This window comes from Phalacrocorax aristotelis, chromosome 7 (genome assembly GCF_949628215.1).
Source record: "Phalacrocorax aristotelis chromosome 7, bGulAri2.1, whole genome shotgun sequence".
Taxonomy (NCBI): Eukaryota; Metazoa; Chordata; class Aves; order Suliformes; family Phalacrocoracidae; genus Phalacrocorax; species Phalacrocorax aristotelis.
Window position 1 is genome coordinate 44,010,444 of NC_134282.1, and position 22,799 is coordinate 44,033,242.

Consider the following 22,799-nt stretch of genomic DNA (forward strand, 5'->3'; position numbering starts at 1 on the left):
TCCAAAGCAGGGAAATGCACAAGATGCAACTAAAACAGTTTCTAAACTAATCAGTTCTACACAAAGTAGTATTTTTTTCATCTGAAGAACCTTTAAACTGTGTGAGTATGGCTCACACTGTCATTATGTAGGCTCCTGACCATTACACAACTAGTTGAGAATGAAAACACCAAACTGAAACATACATTTAACAGGATATATTTTTAAATCATTTCTTCATTAAGATTTTTAATGCATGTGTACATGAAAATTTATATTAAAAAATTAAAAAGGAAAATCTTGTTTGTTTAGAGTAACTCTGAAGTGCACAAATATTGACAAAAGCTAACAGAAAAAAATACAGCTCTGCTTTTTAAAGTAGTGTTGCAGTTACTTAGAGCTGGCAAATAAACGCAATCCTCTGAGTTTTAGAGATTCTCACAAAAAGGACAACATCTTTTATATACATAGTTCCAATGTGCAAGTATGCAATCCATATGTACACTTACATTCCTAACTGTTTACATCATTCTAGAGTATTCACAGTAGAATCAAGCTTAAGGTTAGAAATGTGAAAAGGCCATAACAGTGAAAGAAAAAAATAAAAACCAAGATACGCCTTGGGATTTTAAGACATTCTAAACTACTTGTTAATAGATTTCAGATGACTAAGCTAGAATTTAATTTTGGAGCAGACTAAAAATATAGTTGTCTTTTAAATAAATGGTAATGCAAGTATGCTTTTTAAATGGTTTCACAGATGGCAGTATTACCACAAGCATTATTAATCAGTCTTCTGATTTTTAAGCACTAGTGTACCGACCAGAAAGAGTCTGCTTGCAGAAAAGCTGCTGCAACCATCCTCGTAGCTGTAAGTGACTATGTTTGTCATAGTTTTGCATATTTATATGCGTTCCCATACCTACATTGCTCTTATAAAAAGAAAACCAGTTTCCTTAACCCACACTACTTTACGTGGCCATGTCCACTGCTCGCTGTTCGTAGGATGTGTAAAAGAGAATGTATGCAGCTGAAGATTTCACAGATGACGCTGAGATCTCAGATACTTCATGGTCATCAAACTTAAACCAGCGCTGTTTTGAAGCATTTTTGCAGTAGGCTGTATAGTGCCCTCCATCCAACCCGCCATAATGATTCTGTAAACATAAGAAAAGAATTAATGGCCTCGAAAGCCGCCATTTCCTCCCTGGTTAGGGAAATAAACTAGAATGTGAGATTTTTACTAAATACCAATCATTCTTTTTAGAATAACAACTTAATCTGTAACCAAGTAAGCAGCCTGGAAACAGAGATGAATCGCATGGGCTAGCCCAAGTCCCAGCATAAAGACCAGCTGAACTTTGAGATGTGACACAGTTACTTACTGATACTGAAAACAGATTATATCTCTTCAAGTTATTCTTTGGACCAATAACATACTGTGAAAGGTCAAGAGTTTCCAATGGGAAATCTACAGAAGTTTGAAGTTTTTGCTTCCATCTTCCATCATAGGAAAATCTAGAGAATTAAAATGTATTAAAAGTTACAGGTTGTTCACACGCTATTTAAGAATATTAAGCATGTTTGTTTTCTCTGTTTTTAACCAGGACATGATCTCAACTAAAGCATTTGACCCGCAATTCTATTAATGTTTGCACATGTGTTTCTTAGAACAAATGAAAAGAGATTACTTGTAAAGGTGCTTCATGAACTACAGCCCAATAAAAGAGGCATCAGATGAAAACAGAATTCTTGCAACGTTACAACCAGAAATACATTCAGGACTTTCTCCAATTAAAAATGGTTAGCTATTGCACTGGAACAATCAGTCTCCACCAAAGCCTGGTCACTTCACCCTAATTAATTTTCACCGATCACCATTTCTCTTACCGTTTCAAGTGCACAAGAAGAACAGGTGGTAATTTCCAAATTTCTATTTTTTTCAAAGAATCCCTCCGAGTTTTGCAATGGCTACAGTAAAATCTATTGTTATCAGTGAGCTTTTCCTCTTTAGAGAACAACCTAAGGCATTCCTAAAACAAAATACAAACACAGATTGGGAAGGTCAGGTGTTTATGGAGGTGTAGCAAAAATACGTTTCCTATTTGGTTGTTAAACTGCATCAATTATCTGTGTGCAATGTTTCACAAAGATGAGGAAAAGTGAGTTAAATCCATGTGTGGAAGTAAATTTTACCGTGTATATTAGCTGCAAGTCCTTCAAAACATACATACAATATTTTGTTTAAAAACACAAAAGATTTCTACCATCACCTACAAAATCAAATACTATACAAGTCTTTTCTGGTACTGCAGCTTACGTATTTCCATCCTGCTTGTATTTTGAAACTTTTAAGCAATGACCTATTTTTTTAAACTTTAGAAGAATTTAAAAATAAGACTCAGACCTGTTCATGTTTCAGGTTAGAATAAGCTGAAATACTGACCAACCCCTTCAACAAGAGGCTGAGAGAAGAAACATAATGAAGCCACAGAGGAGTGTTTTTATGCCAAGAACTGTTTCTCTCTAGAGCCAGCGTACCTGCAGTGTACATTTACTAGTGGATGCAAGCGGTAATGACAAATACATGAAAGCCTCAAAGGTCCGAGACTTCTTGTGACATGTAAGACACTGCACTGTAGATTTGAACTGGCCTTGGAAGAGTGCCACAATAATGGATTCATTGAGCTGTTTGTGTTTGTGCCAGGCCAGTTCTGCTGCTCTGAAGTCATCAAGATGATCATTGTTTTCTTCCTTGTATCTTTTCCTGTTGTCAGCCTGGATAACAGAAGTTTAAATACCACAGCCATACATTAACATATATAAAAATAGAAAGGCTAATCTATAGGCAACCATACTAATGAATATTTGCAAGAATATTTAAACATGTCAGTGTAGCCATCCATTTCTTATCTAGTTAGGCTTCTTCCATTACTCCCTTCAGAACCTTATACTGTTCCAAAATAAATTCCTACTCTAATTCTGAATACTCGCATTTCCTTCTGTACAAGGTTCCAGTAATGCAACCTTCTTATGAAACAAGAGGGTCTTTTTAAAATTTATTTCTCTTGATCATCTGACAGATGTATAATTTGTTACAAGTGCATTGCTTACTTTATTTAGGTCTTCATGCAAGCCATCCATTAGAAAGAGAAGCAATTCTTGGGAGTCCTGCTGGCTATACCCTGCAAATTGGTCATTAATCTTCCCAACTGTAATTTTGAAGTCTTTTGGACTGATGTATTTATACTGTCCTGTCCATAAAGCTTTCATTATTACACCAAACTCTTCAGCCACTTCACCTTTATGCCCCAAGAAATTTGACCTATACAATTAAACAGACCAACAAAATAAAAATATAGTGAGCCATCCAAATAACTTTTTTTAAAACATTGTTATTAATTCCAGACATTATCCCAGTTTCAAAGTAATTTCTTGAGATTAAAAAAACCCTGGCTGTTAGACTGTGTTAAAATTTTTGCCTGCTTTGGCACTGTAATTTGGTTCTATATTCAAGACTGGGCTGAGGGAAGGTACAGTTGTTTCCAGCTTGATTTGTAAACTCCTGTTTAAATATTCTGTCAGTTTTAGGAGACTCTAGTACACTTACATTTAAGAATGTGGTAAGCACATTTTAATTAAGACTGTCCAGTAAAATCTATTTTGTCACACACACAAATTTTGAAAATGTCAAGACGTTTAGAAGTCAGCATTTGTCTCGTACTGAAAAAAAAAAACCAAACACCCCACCCCGGCCCGCTTAACCCCACTAAGATATTTTTTTTTTAATTAACAATGGTAAAGGCAGGGTTTTTTTCCTTCAATTATAAATTAAAGGATGAGAGTAAGAGATTGTTTGTTACCTGTTAATATCATCTTGATACAAGTTTCTGTTAAAATAATCAGCCAGGTGAGGTGCATTGCACAGACACTGTAATATGGAATTCATATAGCAAGTGTTCCCTAGATTACGAAGCCCTGTTAGAGCTGGTCCCGATCCCCCAAATACAGGATTAAGATTCCGAATTTGTGATGCAGAGAGTCTTGAAATTTCTGCTTTAGTGTAACAGGGTGGCCTGTAAGGAAGAAATAATTTTTTAGGAATCTCAGACTTGAGAAGGCCGTGCATGTAAGCCAACAGAACCACCCTCCCTCAGATGGAATGAAATATCCTGGCACAAGATGTCACCAAATGCCACCATTTAAGGTACACATAATAGGGAGAAAGCCATATACACTGGCCTATAATGATGCTGAGTTATAGGCTCTATCAGTTGTTAGGTTGTTTGTTTTTTTTAAATTCACAGGTGAAGAATTAGCTGTTCATTTAACCCAGTCTAAAAACTGAAAACTCTGCATTTCACAAGCTGTCAGAAGACTGGCATTTAATATCTTAACACAAATGCCACCATTTCAAAAGCAACTATTGTCCAGTTACATTGTGACCGCTGAAATTCATGCTAATACATAACAATTAATTCTCATAAGATAACTATCCTATACATTGAACTTTTACCTATGAAATTTAGGTCTATCACTCTTGCATCCTTTCAAACCTACCCAGAAAAATATTAATGAATTTCAGTAGGTTAAACAGAAAGAAAGTCCTATATGCGCTCATACTGGATGAGTTGCAGTATAACTTATTAAACATACTTATTGTCACGATTGACTGCAGGAGTTACAGGAATTCTTTTCTTCTCTTCCTCCTGAATGGCTTGGGTTATATCTGGGGAAGAGTAGGAGCGCTTCAGTTTGGAGTGTTCTCTCTCTCGTTCAACAGTGACCTGTGGCTTGGGTTTATGAGTTGGAGGGGTTGATGGAGGAGTGGATGAAGGAGCCATTTCTGGTGGATACATATGAACAGTATTTGTTGGCGAGTGATAGTAACGAAAGGTTCCAGTGATTGGATCCAGAAACTTGGGGAAAAAAAACAAATTGTTTCAAAACCAAGTAAAAAATCCATCATTAACTTACTTACCTATTTTTAAACTACTGTAGGAACACCGCATGAGTTTTTTCAAGCATTGAGACATTAACAGTTGTGACTGGCCTCAACACTTAATGGATTTAATTTACTGGAAGGCACCACTTTCACCAAAATGCATATTAAACAGCAACTGCTTAGTACCAGAAACAGCAGATGAGCTCTCCTAGTTTCACTACAAATAATGTTAAAATTCAGAAAATAACTGTGTGGAAGTTGAAGGCAGCGGGTGGGGAATTGGATGATCTAACTTAGAAGAAAGGCACAACTGAAATGCAGTTCGAAACTGAACAAGGCAGCTCAGTTATAACATCAGAATAGAAAGTTACCTTTGCCCAACCTGCAGGCAGTCCTGGTATTATCCTTCCCATTTCTTCACTTCGCGCTCTCATTAATGGCTCCCGCTGAGACTAATAAATAAATGGAAATGTAAGGTATGTATAGTTACTTATGCAGAGCAGCAAGCTGTCTCTGACCTTCCCTATATAGTTACATGATTTAATGCAAAACAGTTAAATAAGAAATCCTTGATTATTGTAATGGTAATATAGTACTACTATTTTGTATCACTCAATCTAAACAAAACCCATTTATTGAGACACTCCAGGAAAAAAGGACAATTCAGTCTCACAGAAGTCTGAATATTCAATTTTTTCCCTAAAGAAGCTACCTTATTAGGAACACGTGCTTCTGTTAAACACATATGGATGATCTTTTCTCTCTTTCAAAGCAGTATGCAAAAGAGTATGCGTGAAATGACAAACAAGTATGGAATGCTTGTTAATGCCATCAAAAACATATGAAGATTTCTAGTGAAAGCTTCAAATATTTTGTCCAGATGAATATGACGAATGAATGGAAGTAAACAGGTGTAAACATGGTATATTCTTTTCTTAAGATGACTTTAAAAATTGAAATGAGGTAGAATTTAACATAATATAATAACCATAAAGCAGCTGTACTCGATTGGGTTTGGCTACATACAACGCATTGTATTTACTTTAAGTCTTTCAGTATCTTGTTCAGAATCCTCTCTAAGGGGTCCTGGCTTTTGAGCTCCACTGTCTGGTTGTCCTTTAACCCCAGTTTGCTGTAAAAGATTTTAGAGAAGCCTTTCAGTTTTCATCTGGGATATCAGTAAAGAATGCTGATAAAGCAAAACAGTGGAAAAGCAGAGTTATATTCTCTTTTTTTGGTCATTAAATGCATGTGGCACAAAGAAGTGGTTAGAGCAAGTATCTACACGTCGTTTTTATTCTTCCTAGTCTATACTATAGGCAATTTGCTGGAATAGCGTTCGTAGCTGAATGTTGTATGACGTAGAACAGTGTTATGTAGTTTCAAGAGCTTAGAAATAAAGCGCAGGCGTTCCATCTACACTACTTTCCCCCCCTAAAAGCTGTGGGGTTTAGATTTTTTTTTTTAAATTAAAGACTTCTTCCCCTTTTACTTCTCACTGTGACAAAGCCTCTCCATGAAAAAGGAACTGTGAAGCCAACATTACTAATTTATTATATCATGGCCAGCCATTTTGGGATTATGTGAAGTTGTTCTGTCAGTCAAACAAACACTCAAGAATGATATGCCAAGGTTGCCCAGGAAGATTTATTTTGGCCTTCTTGTGCATCTGCATTACACAAGCATCAAAGTTTGGTCAAAAAACAACTGCAGTTGCAAAGGCAGAGAAAAATATCCTAATGCATGTTCTTAAGAAATGGTTTTAAAGACATCTGTTCTGTTTAACTCAGCTTTGCAAATGGCTCCTGTTTCATGGTCAGATTATTTTTATACTCTCAGAAATTTTGCAATTTTTTTTCAAGATTATGAAGAAAGAAGGAACTGTGACACCTTCATAGAGAGTTAGAACTGGACTGTTCTCAGCAAAAATACTAGATTAGGGTATTGCTTTGCTTCCTATGCCAGTCAACAAAATCCTGTTATATCAACATTTACGCAGCTGGAGGCACTAATGAGTTTGTTATGATAATATAATTCTGTCCCTACCATGTGTTACAACAGTATAATATACACCATGCCTCTATTTTTGAAACAGAGGATTGCAGCCTATGAACCATCCCTTCTAGCTCCATGTCAGTGGAAGTTTTATTATCCTACAGGGATTCCATGCTGTCGCCTACAAGCAAGAATCAAGGCTGTCTTGCAAAAAAAAAAAAACCCAAAAATCTATTTGTGCCTTGGTTTTAACTTTCTCCTCTACATTTATGTAAAAATGGCCTAAATAAAAATCCAATGATATATTTAAAATTTCTAGGTTATACTAGAGTATGCATTCAGAAATTATCCTGAATAATTAGTCCACATTTGGTGACAATCTCTTTTTCACTAACCTTGCCTGAAACAGTTACAAAGGTCTGAGATGCATCACCCAGTGCCCGCCTCTGCATTTCTGGCGTTCGAGTTCCCTTTTCTCTTTCTTCCATAGATATTTTGTCCATCTCAATCCTTTTTGCACCAGTGCTTTCTAGTTCATTTTTATTTTGCCTTTTTGCTTCTTTGCGTGCTCTTTCTTGTTCCTTTTCCTCCTGTTCTCTTTTTATTTGTTCAGCCCTCTCCTGTTCTCTGTCATCTTTAGATTGCTGTAGTTTTTCTTTGTGTTCCTTTTCTTTCTGTTCTTCTTTTGCTTTTTGTTCTTGTTCTTCTTTTTCTCGCTTGAGTCTCTCTTTCTGTTCTTCTTGTTGCCTCTCACGAAGTTCTTTTTCCCGTCTGTTTTTCTCTAGCAGAGCAGCAGTTTCTGCATGCACACGACTTTTTTCTTCTTCTGTCAGAATGCTCTTTGCATCACATAATGGCTTTGTGGACCGGTCTGGAACTATTCGTCCGTTCTCAACAGGCTGGCCGTCACTGACTGTACTTTCAGATTTTGTTCTGTTATCATCAGGGATTTTTAGTGAAGGCTTTTTAGAACGATCAACCTGTAACACAAAGTGTAGAACAACAAGTCACTATAGCTATTACTGCTCTGATAGCTAAGCTTTTTCTAAATTAGATTCACAAGAGAATAAAGACAATATTCCTGCCAGACAGAGTGAACTTTCAATTTCATTATAGCTGGTAATTCAAATTGCCTGTTAGTAAAAGTAGGTATTCACTTAACTTCCAGGTGTGAGATAAGAATCAACAAGCTCTACAGAACCGTAAGAACAGCATTAAGTGCTGATTACTACAACTCTCTATTTTCAAGCTTTCAAAGGTGATCGTTTTAGGGAAATCAGGCAGCCTAATCTGGGCTTTACTCTTTCAATCATATGACAGAGCATGTGATTAAGGCAGAACTGCTTGATGGGAAGAGGTATTTAAGAATGGCTTATGCTCAAACCTAGGAGACCAAGTTGGTTTTGATACTGAAGTGGGGGTTCTGAAGAAATAAAAGCTAATCTACTATAGGAAAGAACAGAAACAAGGCCTATTTTTACCATTTAGGGTCCCTTGGCTAAAATATGTATTAAAGGCCATATCTAGAAGGGTGGAAGTGAAGGGTTTTACTTAGCCTTGTCTCCTAAGGAAAATGCTATTTTAGTGTAAGGATTCTACAAAGGTATATCTAGAAAGCTTTAGACCCATGAAAGGGAAAAACAAATTTTTTTTTTCCACTACTGAGCCAAGAGTGACAAGCCACCTAAATGTTCTTATGATTTGATGGAAGGTAAGTTGCTGGAAAACAGAGCTTTGGAATAGCAAAGGTAAGCCACAGCCTAACTACCCTCCCTATATTTCATCATATATGTGTTTTGAGTAGAAAAGTTTGCTTACAGATTTTCTGAATCAATGATCAATTGCTGACCTTCAATTTCTCAGGTGCTTATATCAAAATATTAATTAGTCTTGCAATTATACTCAATATGTTCAGTTTCATAAAGTTCTGTAGATTAGTTATGATGGCTTCAGAGGCCACCAATAGTCTCTGTACCAGTACCCTTGCATACAAGCCTTAAATAGTGAGTATGTTTGTGGATTTAGGCTTCTGTATGTGGTGGGTCTCTAGTAGAGTAACCATATACTAACTCTGAAAAAAGAAACATAGCCTACCTCAGGGATACTTCTTGTAATTGATACTGGATTAACTACAAATGAACTGTCAGATTTTGGAACAGCAACATCCTGTACGTTTGGTCTGTTAAGTGATTTTAGCCTCTCTTCTAAATCATCTTCTGTTGCTTCATTTTCGATCACTTCTGTTGAAGATGGCTTTATAGCAACAGGTGGAACAGGAGCTGGCTCTTCCAGAGATGGATACGTAAAATCCACTTTAGGAGGGAGAGAAGAGGGAAGCATAAGACAGCTCTTAAACACAAAAGCAAAATAACCCCCACCTTCCACCGGACCCCAAACTTTAGATATGAGGTCCAGCATAGAATGAAGCTATCCCAAACACATTTGGATGAATTAAAGATACAGCCAGTAATTACAAACACAGAGGGGTTGGGGGGGGTGTGTGTCATCCTTTATACTTACAAGAAACAGTCACTGCTTCACTCCTGCTATGCTGGGGTGGAGTTACTTTAGCGTTTGTTGTGTACTGGGGAAAACAAAGGAGCCAATTTTCGTAACCTCCTTCTAGAACTAAAGGTTCATTTTGCAGTATAGTTTTGCTTTCCCACTATAAGAAAAAAGTTTGAAATTATTTAAAAATAAAAGAGAAACTTTTACATCTTAACTGCATTGTTGAAATTTCTGTGTCTAGTCATTACATTATGAAACAGGTTATTTCTGAGACTTTCAGTCTTATTGACTGAAACAGGTGCAGAAACTTTGGGGAACAGGGATCCTCCTTCTGTTTGGAGAATGCCCAACACAGTAAGGTTCTTGGTTCTACCTATAGCACGGTCTGAATACTTCCAATACAGAAAGAACCACTTACTACTACTTCAGAAAACAATCCTCCATGCAGAAAAATATTTTTATTACAATACTTGCTTCAGTTTATCTGCTAAGTTTATTGAGTGACTGGGGCATTGGCTTTAGAAAGTGTAACATTAACTTTCTGAAAAACCCTTGAGAGTTCAGGCTCCAGACTGGCCTCCTCCCAAGGTCCTCAGTATTAGAACATGAACAAAGCACAGGGGTTCAGAGAATATTCTGCAAAGCAATAAACAGGGAGAACTCCCTGAACTATCTCTGAACCCCAGTCTTGAATGCTTAGGTAACAGAAAGATGTAAAGTCTTTCAGAAGAGCCACCTATATAGAGGGCAAGGGCAACACAGCTGTAGCCAGAGTTCTGACTTGAAAATGTTAAGCATCTACTCAATAGTGACTCTAAGCTCCTTGCACTGATGAAGCTCAAATTTCAGTTCATGTTTCTCTTAGAGTTAATTTCAATAATGCACAAAAGTTAACTATGCTCAAAATACTTCTGGGATCTCCTTCAACAAAACACCTCCCTTCTAGAAAGTGCCTGGCTGATAGGACTGCAAAGAAGCTAGCCTTCTTTGGCCTGCCTATGCAGGTGGCCAGCCGCCCCTGAATAAGGGATTGCAGTTGATAATACAGGAAAGAGCGTGACAATTTTTCTGGCAAACTGTACTAAGTATTTTCCCAAATAACCCTGTCAGCCAGGAACTCAAGTTTATGAGCTAGCTATTGAGCAGGGAGCTGAATCATTCTGCTGTTTACCTGTTTAATGAATTATACTGTCCCCTACTAGAGTACTAGCATGGAATGTGACACTTCAGACTACACTTCTGCTATCAAAATAAGCAGTTTCTGAAAACTGAACAAAGATGTTTGCCTAAAGTGTCATTAAGTCTTCCATATACTTTGTAATTACAGGTGCTTTGAGACTTTCTTATTTATTGAGATGAATTATTATACAACAACACTTGCCAACCTTAAAAAGTGCATCTTTCAGGCTTTGAAGGGTTGTTCCTAGCTTTAAGTCTTCAGCAGAACTAGACCAGTCTAGCAGTATAACATAATTAAAGTGTCCTCTCCTCTTCCATGTATCTCTAGAATCCTCTGGGAGTCTAGCTTCAATCCAATTCGCAGTAACTCTGAAATGTATTGACATGTATTTAAAGACAAATGTACAAGTAACACTTTGTCCCACAATATATAATCCCTATTGTGTTTACGTGCATGCACTTGGATAAAATAAATATGCTCTGGCTTGAAGTCAGTACATGCAAGAACAGAGCTGACCAGATGTCTCACCCACTTGTACACATCTGGGACATCAAAACTAAGTGTACAAACTTTAAAAACATTTTTTAGTCAATTTATAAACTTATGAAATTAAATATTTCATTATCAATTATTATTTCATACCCAGGACTGATAGCTTCTTCTGGGACACTGATAGATCTTGGAATACAGGATTCCTGATAGTCTTTCAGTCTTCGAGCATCCATTATAATCAATTCAATAGTTTTGTCCGACATCATTGCAAACAGTTTCTCAGCTGTGATTGCTCCTTGAAATACAACAGCTATTAGATTATACATTATAAACGGAGATATTATCTACATTATAAATGGAGATAGCTATGATCACATCTCACTGGTACAATCAAGACTGCAAACAGATGAAAAGGAACAAAAAGTCCCACAAAGTCATGGAGGTGAGACACTATGAAATAAACATCCTGGCCTTTTTGCTCCTACTACTGTAGTGATAGGCACTTGATCTGCTGCATTAGACAATACCGAACACTTCAGTGAAACGAGTTTTAACTTTTTGTGGTGTCATTTAAATCACGCTATATAAGCAAGCATTTGTAAACTACATACTGCAGATGCTCCTCTACAGAACATTTTCATGTATTTATTACAGGGACAAAAACCAGTAGACTGGGAGGGAAAAGGAAAAATTTCTCATTTAAGTAAGAGAAAGCTGGCATGTTTCAGCCTTGCTGAGATTTTTTTTCTTATCAGCTGAAGAGACATTTTTCTTTCTACTTTGACTACTTTAGGGCTAGTTCAGCTTTAGTTATTAAACTGTTGAAAAAGTACAGCTTTCTAAGATAAAGAGAAGTGACGAAGCCTGCAATACAGAGTTTAATTACCCAGTTGCTGTTACTGAAATGCAGGACACTAGAATTTCATTAAAACGCTCTGACTGTGAAATAACTCCTTAAAAGAACTGCAACTGCTTAAGCAATAGGTGCATATGTATATGGTATTTTCATATTTGTGTGAACTTTGCATCTCTTACCACTCAGACTATCAGACTGATCCCTTCTTTCCAGTGAATGCTTCCTCTCACCATTAATCTGCGTTGTAAGGGGAAAAAAATTAGTTTAATATCAATACTTGGAACAAAGGTGGCCAACAGGCACTGATTCTCATAGAACTTCAAGGAAATTGGTCAGACTGTAAGCCACAGGAAGAAGTCTAGGAAAAAGGTTTTTTCTAAAGATATGTTGAACGGATGTACTAAAAAGACACCAAGGTTGCTGCTGCAACTGGTAGAAAGAAGCCAGTTAAAAAGGTGACACAACCTAGGACAGCATCATCTGCTAGATGAAACTTACAAAGCATTTGTGGAGAAATGAGTTTCTTTCCACACTATTGCTGAAAAGTCAGCCCTCTATTGAAGAGGAGATGTGATCCATGAAATCAGCTTATTACCATTACCTTGGTTTTCTTACACTAGCTAACTCTATTATACAACAGAATTTGATTTTACAAAAAAGCTAGTCTATCTTTTTGCAAGACTGAGGTTGGTAGGACTCAACATCTTTCAAAGAAATGTCAAAGAAGGGTAATGGGGAGTAATTTTTTAAAAAATTATTCTGAACTGGAAATCGCTACTAGTAGAGATCAAATGCTAGATTAAAACTATATGGTTAAACTGAATTAAAGGTTTTGTAAACATCTTCAATTACCCTTTGGCTTTTTCCTTTGGAATCCACAGCACTTTCTGAGGAGTTTTTCACTGAACTCTTTCCATCATCTTTTGGTTCTTGTTTTTTCTGCAGCTCTTGTCTGTCCCTCTCTTCAAGTTTTTTCCGAACTTCAGCTTCCTCATATCTATTGGAAAAAAATGAAGTCTTTTTTTCCCCCCAATATTGCATTAATGGCTAGCCTTGGATAATTAAGATCAGAATCATCAAGTCTTCAGGAGGAAAAAGTGTTTCAAAAAAATTGAAGTATTGTCAATCTCTATTTCCAACAAACCCCATTTTCCTCCATGACTGCATGTTATTTCTCCCACTCTGGGGTTGGTTTTCTTATTCTTAAATGCTTTTTTTGGTCCTATCTCATAGCCACTGCTCTTAAGGCTAACTAATTTTTTTCTCTAAATGTGGGGTCATGCTTAGCTATGGTTTCACTAAATGTAACAGGTCTCATTTTGCAGAGGAAAGAGTAAGTATGGTGACTTACAGGTAAACTTCAATATATTATAACAGTCATCCCAGGTATTTTATTTGGTTGTGCAACAGAGCTAACAATAACAGATAACCAAGCTAACTTATTCCTGAGTTTTTTCCTGAAAAGTCAGATCAGATGTACCTATATGGCAGCAGTCACCTTCAGGATGGATGCCAGCTTTATAACACTGTTATGCCCTCACCTGTGTCCCTGTTGTTTCTCTCAAACACTGAGGCTACAGTGAAGTCAATGCAAGAATCCTATATACTCGAGAGCTTTGGTGGACCTAGGTTCTGCCTACAGCTGTCCTCTTCATAAAGCTTTAAAACTTTAAAATTAACATCCCAACCTTTTGCCATTGTAAGGACAATCACTGTATTCTAAACCAGTGGCCTCCAAACTACAGCTTTTTAGATCACCAACTGCAGGTTTGTACAGTTACATCTCTTGTTAGATAGCATTCTGTTTTATTTAATGTAACCGAGAAGCTTAAGGGTTACTAGTGATCCATTAAAAAAGAATGTTTTGAACTAACAGCTTTGACTGAACCAAGCAGTGAAACATGAACGCTGAACTGTATTAGAAATTGCTCATTTTAATCAGATATTGCCTATTCAGGATTACAATGATGACAATACAGCTGTATTTCATATCAAGAGTACTGTGTTAATAAACTAGGTCATTAAATCAAATTCTGTCTCAGTTTATTCTGCTAACTGGCCACTAATAGGAAGAAGGTTGCAAGCCTGTAATTTATCTTTTAAATAGGCTTCTTGATTTGGCAAAGGCATCATAAGTTAGAAAAGAGTGTTTTGTTCTCATTTGGAGTTAATGGCACTAAAGCATACTTCAGATTTTAATTCAGTCAATATGGAATATTTACACCTTTGAAGCAAATAGGAGGTCATTCATGTAGGTATTCCTGCTCCTATACAAATGATGTTTCAGCAGCTATACTTCTAGTTAACAATTAATGTTTAAACTATTTGCTGGCCTACTGCCTGGAGAAGAAATTATACAAATAATTTCCCTGAAACCACTTCTGTAGTTACACAGGAATCATGTTTCACTTGTATTCCCTTTAAAAATATACACATTTTGCCCAGAGTAGTTGAAAGTTATTAGTTGTGTTAACTTTCAAAACTCTGTTCCTTTCACAAAAAGCCACAAGTTACTAAACAATAAGTCTCTAAATAATTTTGGTTATTCTGTAACATTATCAGTGTTTACTCTTAGAGTGAATTTGTAGCTCTATTGAATTGTAAGACTCAACTAAAAGTAAGGAAAACTTAACGATTGTTTCATACATAGCATCATGAGACACCTTTGAAAAGTCTCTTTTCGTATACATGTAACTACACTCTTACTTCCTTGTTCACTTAAACTGAATTTATGGATTAAGCACTTCAAAGGGGGCTTTCAAATAATACTTGGGGGTGGAGGGGGTGGCATGGGAAGGGAAATGTGCCTAGCTGAAGGGAAACAGTTGAAAGGGTGAGAAAGGGGCAAGAAAGGTAGTCCCTAAGAATGGGCGAAGCAGATAAGGCTGGAAGCAAGACATACTGCACTAAATATCACTTAAAGATAGATTCGACAACTCCTTACTGACACAATTTCATGGCTTATGGCTCAAAGACATGTAACTTGACAGCTGTGAGTGAGTTACCCAAAAGCCTGTTAGTGATGGCTCAGTTACACACTGGCAAAACTGCATTTCCATATACATGCTGCACATGGCAGAGGTGGAGAAAAGGTATAGCAGCTAGCTAAAGAATCAAAAATGTGTTTTGTTAGTGTAAACTAAATCCATGCTAGGAGGACTTCTTAACATATGTAAATATTAGGAACATTCATTGGTATATTTGGTTTCAGATGACCTCATGATGCAAAGGGTAAGGAGGAAATGGCTCTTGATCATCTCTCGTGTATATATAGTTTATATCTTGTGGTTTCTTTTATTAGTCATTAAAAAAATAGGAGACAATATCAACAAATCATAGTTACCAAGAATTAAAAGACAATATATACAGTGGTGTGTTAGAGTATGTGATGATGAAAATTATCTCTAATAAGACTTCTGTGGATAAACAATTTAAGCTCTCAAGAGTTTTGGGTATCTAAGGTCTACTCAAGTACAATCCCTTACTGCTAAATAGCATGAAAATCTGCAATTGCACATGTACAGGCTTCAGGTGTAATGAACAATATCTTATCTATTACCTGTATTCACATACCTGAGTTTAAGGCTGTCTGAGAGTCTTTCAGCTTCTTCAATAGCTTTTTTTAAGTTTGTAGGTCCAAGAATTGAATGAAAATAATCCTAAAATTACAAGCATTACCCCACATATTAGTAGTACAGCTTAATAATGCCTACATTTGTGCAATCAAGAGCTGCTAATGTGCAGAGAATGGGTATATAATGATATTAATACCATCAAAAGGTAACCAACTGTTCTGAATCAAAATATTCCTCTCAAACATGAGTTTGTAAGTAAAATTGTTCTATAGCACTAATAAATAAAGGCTAGGGAAGGCACCTGCACAAAAAAGTTTGAGCAGGAAAGACGACAGGAGTACCTTTTCCTGAAAAAATATGCACAGCTCTGACAATTTATATGCTTTGTGTATTAAAACCAGTTAACAATAGACTTGTCAAAAATAGGAAGGAAAAAATATCATCGTGAGACGGTTTACTTAATACCGGTGTAATAATTTGAATGTGCATTAGCATAATACTCTGTACTTCTAATACCTCCACCAGTGCAGAAGAGGTCAGTCAGAAAGCTTTTATACCTGTTGCTGCTTAAAATCAGGTCTCTTTTTAATAAAGTTATACACGGTCACATATTTCATATATAGGATGTAAGCTTTTTCTTCATCTCGGTCTAATCTGCTTTCCTCTGCTGCTTTGAAAATCTTGAGGGCGCTCTGCACATAACTGAAATGAAAGGAGTACAGCATGTAATGAAAAGGTGTTGGGGGATAAGTCAATTACAAGATGCCATTTTAAGTATTCATATCCTCTGCCTATATATTGTTTGATTTTTATCATCTTACTATAAGGCTTTCATTAAATATAAGTTACCATCATGCTCCTCCAAATAATGTTTCTCTTTGCTAGTTTACTAGCCTCATTTAAAATCTCCCATAGTTAAATGCCATACTGAGATATGGGGAAAAAAGTACTTTTCCCTTAAAAAAAAAAACAAAATATTTTTCTGAGGAAAACACTAATTCATAGTATGACAAAATGAAATTATTGTCTAAAAATGCTAGAGCCAAAATATTTTCTATTTACACATTTGCTAAACTACTTATAATTTTTAAGAATTTGCATTTATGTAGCCTTTTTCTCAAAGTACGAAACTTGCATGGTCATCATGCTCTGTCCAAGACAGGTTTTGGCAGCATGTGAAGTTACCTTCTGCAGGCAGTAAGCATATCTGATACGACAGTTGAGAGATCTAGACATAAGACTATCAAAAGGTTTTTATATCTAACAAATAATTGAGGAAATTTAGATCTACAACACAGTTCTGATACCTGCTCCACTGTTAGAAGTAATACTTCTAATATTAATCCAAAATCAATTAAAATATACATACCTCTTTGTACTTGTCTTTTCAGGTTTTATTTCTGTCTTCTTGTTGAGATCTTTCAATGAAGTACAGAGATATAGCTCCTTAGGTACAGATGCCACAGCAGGCATGTTAATGTTGTTATTTATGTCCTTTCTAGGATGGTACAGCTTCTTAGAAGTCTCTATCAATATTTTTCTGGGGAGGAAGGGGGGGGAAGTAGGGAGAGCCCAATTATATTCCAATGACTTTTAATACAGGTATAGGTACCTGTATGGGGTTATTACCTAATTTATCTTGCTTTATGGAAATTAGCACTAGTATAAAACAATCTGGAATTTATGCAGGTAAAGATTAAGCTATACTGAAAAAATTCTAAATGTAACTTAATTGTAGGTAATGAATTGGAGCTCTAGTACCTGATCTGATCCTCTATGATCTGGCAAAATATTGTTATAATACTACAGCATCAGTACTTATCAATGCACCTGTCTCTCTGATACTAATCTAGATTACTACTATTAAAACAGAATTACTTACATAAATATACATATATTTAAAGTAAAAAGCAAAAATCTGTCACTTATTCTGGGTAATTATTTGTAATAAAAGGAATAAAGTATTTCCAGAAGTCAAAGAAAACTTCTTTGCCAGAAGTGAGACTAATAATGTAGCTGCTTAAACTGCAAATACTTAAATGTTAATTATCTGTAAGGGTCCTCCTGTACCGGTTCTAAGTATTACTGATGTAAGCAGAGTGGCTGAACAGTTAACAGTACAAATTAATCCTCCCAAAGTGATAGCATTATTTTAAACCACTCTAGGTAATTTATACAGAATGTTAGTAATATGTTGCTAACAAAAGAATAAGAAAATAGTAAGAAAAAAATGACTTAATGTTCAAAATCATCATATCAAGCAAACTTAGTTACTGGCATTATAGTTGTATATTATGAAAAAATAGCTGACTTCTCTGTACTCTGAAATTAGTAACTGATAATTATTTTTATCACTACCCCTTAGCACAAACCTCTGCAAATGCACACTACACCCATGGAAATGTGACTTCTAATGTATTAAGAGACAAGCTCAGAAAAGAAAGGTTGCTGCTGTTAAAGTTGAATTAAAACTTCTTGGATATACTGTAGGTCTTAAACTCCTAGGTATCATTGTCTTTCTGCTTTCATTTGCAAGTGCTCTCCAGGTAGCCATGAAATAGTTAAGCAGAGTTTGGCCAGAAAGGACTATTACATCATTTCATCTAATGTGCTGCATAGAGCAGTCCATTAAGTCTCATACAGATAGTCTAACTAAAAATCTTAGAATCTCATACAAGGTAAGCTATTTTAGCCCTTGGGGGTGACAGGGGAGGAACTAACTCTTCCTCAAGTGGTGATACATTAAGGTGCTAGCAATACCAAAGAAATTAAGGGGAACTAATTAGAAGAAAGATGCTCAAATGATTCCAACAAATAAATTATTTCCTAGTAGTGAAAAACATGGCCTTTCAGGAGATGAAGGTAGTGCATTTTCCTTCCATTCTCAAGGTGGTGATCAGCATGACAAGTGTGACCAAAAAACCATCAGCCAGTGACCTCAGAGTGAAGTTTCACAGAACTGAATTATCTGTAGCTGACTGCCACCAAATGAGGTAGTCCTGATTTCCTTCCCTCTTTCTCATGCTGGTGTGGTACTTCACCAACCTCTTATTGAGCCAATTCAGCTTGCTGAAAAGGTGGAATGCTACACACCTTGTACAGAGAGAGCCATCAGCATGCAGAGCCAAGAATGAGAAGCTGACAGGGGAATGTGATCCCTTCCCGTTGCACATAGCTGTTACTCCTTGAAGTATCATTGCATATATAGTATCACTAGGTTGATTATACTTGGTTTAGGAACTGATTATTAAATAAAGCCACTAATTTAACCCAAACCTTTGATAAGTTCATGTTGGAAATAAATGCAAAAATAGGATACACATCTAATGATGAGCCTTCAGTTTAAGGTCTGGCATGCCAAGGTCAGACTAAACAATATCCAGCTAGGTAACTTACTGCTTAAACACAAATGCTGTACTTGCTCATTTTCCAAATAGATAGCAACTTTTCAAAGTTAAGATTGTCAAAAATCCTTCCTTAGGAGACTGGTTTTCAAATAATTCTAGGAAGTAAAGTCCTTGAATACTAATTTTAATACATAAATTTAATATTATATCCCATATCCCACTCATCTTAAAACACTGTCTTCCCCATACAAGGTATTGTATGTTCAACTGTAATTTTCAGGATGATATTTAGGTGCTGAAAACAAGGCAGAAAATTCATCAGAAGAATTGCATTCAGTAGAAACAAAACACGTTCACACCCCTGCCGCAAAATAACAGACCTTTGCAATCTAAAAGCTTTTTTCCCTAAAACAAAGACATACTTTTTACAACCTCATAGAATTACAAAGAAAGGCATCACTCAAAAGATTTTAGCATTGCTTGTTTAGTCCTACCGTCAGAGCATGTCTTTACCTGGCTTTTTTTTTTTTTGCTTGGAACTGTAAATAGGCTTTTTCTTTGAAGCTAAGTCCTTTCCAAATATATCTTCAGTGTTTGCTCTGTTATGTAACCAGTATTTTCTTAATCTTAAGTGGCAGCATTTGGGTATGTTCTGAAGAATACTGTAACTAAACGTGTCATCCAAAAAAAGATATGTATAAAACGTTACTGTGCCTATGTGCATATGAGGAAAAAACCCAAGATTGTGTGGAAGATGAACCATTTAATGGAAGGCAAAAGATGCTAGTAAAGTCTCAAGTGTTGCTGACACACCTTGATACGGGTAGTTCTTCTGGAACCTCATCTACACAAACGTAGAACTAGTGGATAAAAGCCAAATCCCAGGTTTTGGCTCTGAACAAAAATTGGCTTTCCATGCCTTTCTGCTATGGTTTGCAAGTTATGACTCCAGGTCTTCAAATTGCCAGAAAAGTTCAATACTGAACTTTTATTTCCTGATCTGAAGAAATTTCTATACCTTTTTCCAAAATATGAGCTACTAACCACAATATCTGACAAATGAGGTATTATTCTTTTGACATCCCTCAGCACCATAATTCATAAAATATGGTGCAACAAAATGTATAAGCATGGATTAGGAATAATATTTTGTAAAAAAAGAAATCTCAAATTATCAACAGCCTATTTAACAGAAGAATTACATACAGCATATGTCATAAATTGACATTTCAGCTGCAGTTTCTAATTAATTTTTCTATACAGAACTTTAACTATGGAACTATAACATTTTCAGTTTTATGCAGCAAAAATCCCCTACCATAACCTAGAGGCTAACCACTAGTTGCCAGTTGACTGTTCTAAGTCTTCACTCAGAAGAACTCTTAAAACTTCTTAAACTTCTACTAAATTTTATGGCACTTGTAGCTTGATTTTCTCTTATACTCATATGAATTAGGTTTTTTTTTTCCCTCTACACAGGCTTTGGGAAAACACTGATTTCAGAATCCAAATCAGCTCCTTCATATATAATATTTAACCAGCTGATTTGGAACCTGAATTTTTGCAGATATCCAATACTTAACTGACCTGGTCTCAATGGTTCTTCCAGCAAAGTAGCTTACACAAAGACATTTGGGAGTAGTTAACATACAGTAGTGCAATGCATGGAGATAGGCAAGCTACTGCAAGTTCTGTATGAGGTCTGTATTTGTTTCCACTACAGGCACTGCAGTGAACTGTACTTATCAGAACCATGTCCATTTATCAGGATAAACTCTTGCCGCTCCAAGCTGTACTGACTAGATTATGCTCACTTTTGCCAAGCATTCCATTTCGTCCCACACTTACAATCACTATATTAATACAATGGCAACACTGAAGCATCAATGAACCCTTCCAATTTTATATGTGGATCTTCCATACATCTCTTCCTTAGAGAGATATCTTCTTTCCCAGCAAGAAAAGAGAACTGGTTTATAAAACCATGAATACAAGGGATTGAAGAAGCCATAGTAGCTAAGTCTGCTATTAGTCAACCCTGTGAGGAAGAGGAAACAACCTATTTCAGATCTGACAACTTTTTTTCTTAAAAATTAACATCAAACTTGAAACTGGATCTGTCCTGCCCCCAGCCTAAGTACTATCTCAGGCTCCTTTTTAATACTTGGGAGTGCTGAAAAGCAGGCACTCTAAGTGCCTTATATCCCAAAAACATAAGGGAAGTAATGCTTGGATGTTTATGGGCATTTAAAATACTTAGAATGGATACCTTTACACTGACAGGGAAACATACCTATTTGTAACAGGTTTGTCAACATCTAATTATCATGCCTGTTTTACTAAGGATATGAGTAAGCTTTCATTGGAATGACCAGGGCAAGAACAATGCGCAGAAGCAGTTATATTGCAAGCAGTAGACACTAACAGAGTCTGAAATAAACTGATGTGCTAACGACTATGCATCACTAGTTCAAGTATGTAATGAAGTATTATTCACCTACTTATTTTTGTCTCTAAGACTTGGGCAAATGAGAAACGGGTTTCTCATGAGCATTAAGTTCCTCAGTTCTCTTGGAATTAAGTTTTACTGTCTACTCTGTACACAAGTGTTGGTTTTGCTAAGATTACCAGTATTAATCTACAGGTACAGTATTTTAACATGACTGAACTACACAGTCAATCAGCATATTTATCTCTGAGAGCCCTCTAGCTTTTTTTTTTCAGGCTCCAGTACTGTTAATCCTACAGGCCTTGGTCCTGTAACTTCATGTGCATAGGCTGATTATAACCATTGGGGCTTCTTACAGCAAGGCCATTATGCTCACACAGAGCACCCAAACCTTCATCACGCTGCCGGGTGCCACCTGTCATCGTGGCAGTAACACATTGCGGGTCTGTCTTTGGCCACGTACCGTGCTGAAACTACCTGTGCTGCCAAGCTTGGGAACCACTCTTTTTGCACAGTGAGAAAATCCTTTCTGACAGTTTGCTCATCCAAGTTTAACTGATACTGATGGGGAGAGAAGATGCTACAAAGTTGCTTTTTTTAAAACAAAGAAAAAAGGTTGGATTTTATACAGTAAGTTTGGAAGTTATTCAGTCTAAGTAAGAACACAGATAGCTTCACTTTTTTAGATAAATGAAAATCTGCAAAGCATACGCAAACAGTATAGGTGATAAGAAACCAGGGAGGTGACAGAAAGGCTGAAAACGCCTCCGAGTTTTCAACTGGGTTGTTAGAAGCCAGGTGCGGGCCCGGCCGGGGCCGTGGCAGTCTCCATGACACCGCAGCTCGCCGCCTCGCCCGCTCCGGCCGGGGGAGCGCGCACCGGGAAACGCCGCGCCACCCTCCTCCGGCCGCTCTCGGGCTCCGGGCTGGCTTCCCCCGGCGCCGCTCCCGCGTCGGCCCGGCCGGGCTGCGGACGGAGGGACTGCGGGCTGCCCAAGGTCACACCGCCGGCACCGGGGCGGAGGGCTGCTCGCCGGGCCGGGCCTAGTTCTCCCCGCTGCTCTCTGCGCAGCCCGGCGCGGCTCCCCCCGCCCTCCGCAGCCCCTTGAGGGCCGCCTTCCCCCCCGCCCCCCCCCCCAACGCGCGGCAGGGCCGGGCCCGGGGCTCCCCCAAAGGGCGCCCGCCCCCTCCGCCACGGCCGGAGGAGGGCGTGAGGCGAGCCTGCCTGCCCCGCAGGCCTCGCTCCCGCGGTGGCCCGGCCGCCGCCTCTGGCTAGCGCGGCGGGTCCGGCCGTGTACTTACCGCCGCGGGGACTCGCTGCCTCAGCCTGCCGGCCCGGGGCAGGCCCATCTCCGAGCGCGGCCGCCGAGAAGACGCTACTCGGCCATGGCTGCTGAGGCGGAACTCGGCAGCGTTCCTCCCTCCCGGGCCTCCGCTCCCCTGCGGGGGCGGGGACTCTCTGCGGCCCTATCC

General features: G+C 37.6%; 1 protein-coding gene across 4 annotated transcripts; it reads right to left on the reverse strand.

Annotated features, from left to right (window-relative positions):
- Positions 1 to 182: 182 nt before the first annotated feature.
- USP8 (ubiquitin specific peptidase 8) lies at positions 183 to 22,776 on the reverse strand. 4 transcript variants are annotated; one of them, XM_075100462.1, is made up of 20 exons: positions 22,629 to 22,776; positions 16,900 to 17,070; positions 16,088 to 16,232; positions 15,529 to 15,614; positions 12,808 to 12,952; positions 12,135 to 12,192; positions 11,250 to 11,394; positions 10,813 to 10,975; positions 9,440 to 9,584; positions 9,014 to 9,231; positions 7,315 to 7,899; positions 5,967 to 6,056; positions 5,296 to 5,376; positions 4,636 to 4,898; positions 3,843 to 4,055; positions 3,094 to 3,304; positions 2,521 to 2,757; positions 1,870 to 2,012; positions 1,365 to 1,497; positions 183 to 1,136 (listed from the first exon to the last, which is right to left on the reverse strand). In XM_075100462.1, exons 2-20 carry the CDS (start codon positions 17,001 to 17,003, stop codon positions 951 to 953), a joined length of 3,351 nt encoding a protein of 1,116 aa, XP_074956563.1. In that variant the 5' UTR covers positions 17,004 to 17,070; positions 22,629 to 22,776; the 3' UTR covers positions 183 to 950. The 4 variants fall into 4 exon arrangements, with proteins under 4 accessions (XP_074956563.1, XP_074956562.1, XP_074956565.1 ...); XM_075100461.1 differs by having other exon boundaries at positions 11,250 to 11,409; XM_075100464.1 differs by lacking the exon at positions 5,967 to 6,056.
- Between the last annotated feature and the right edge of the window lie 23 nt (positions 22,777 to 22,799).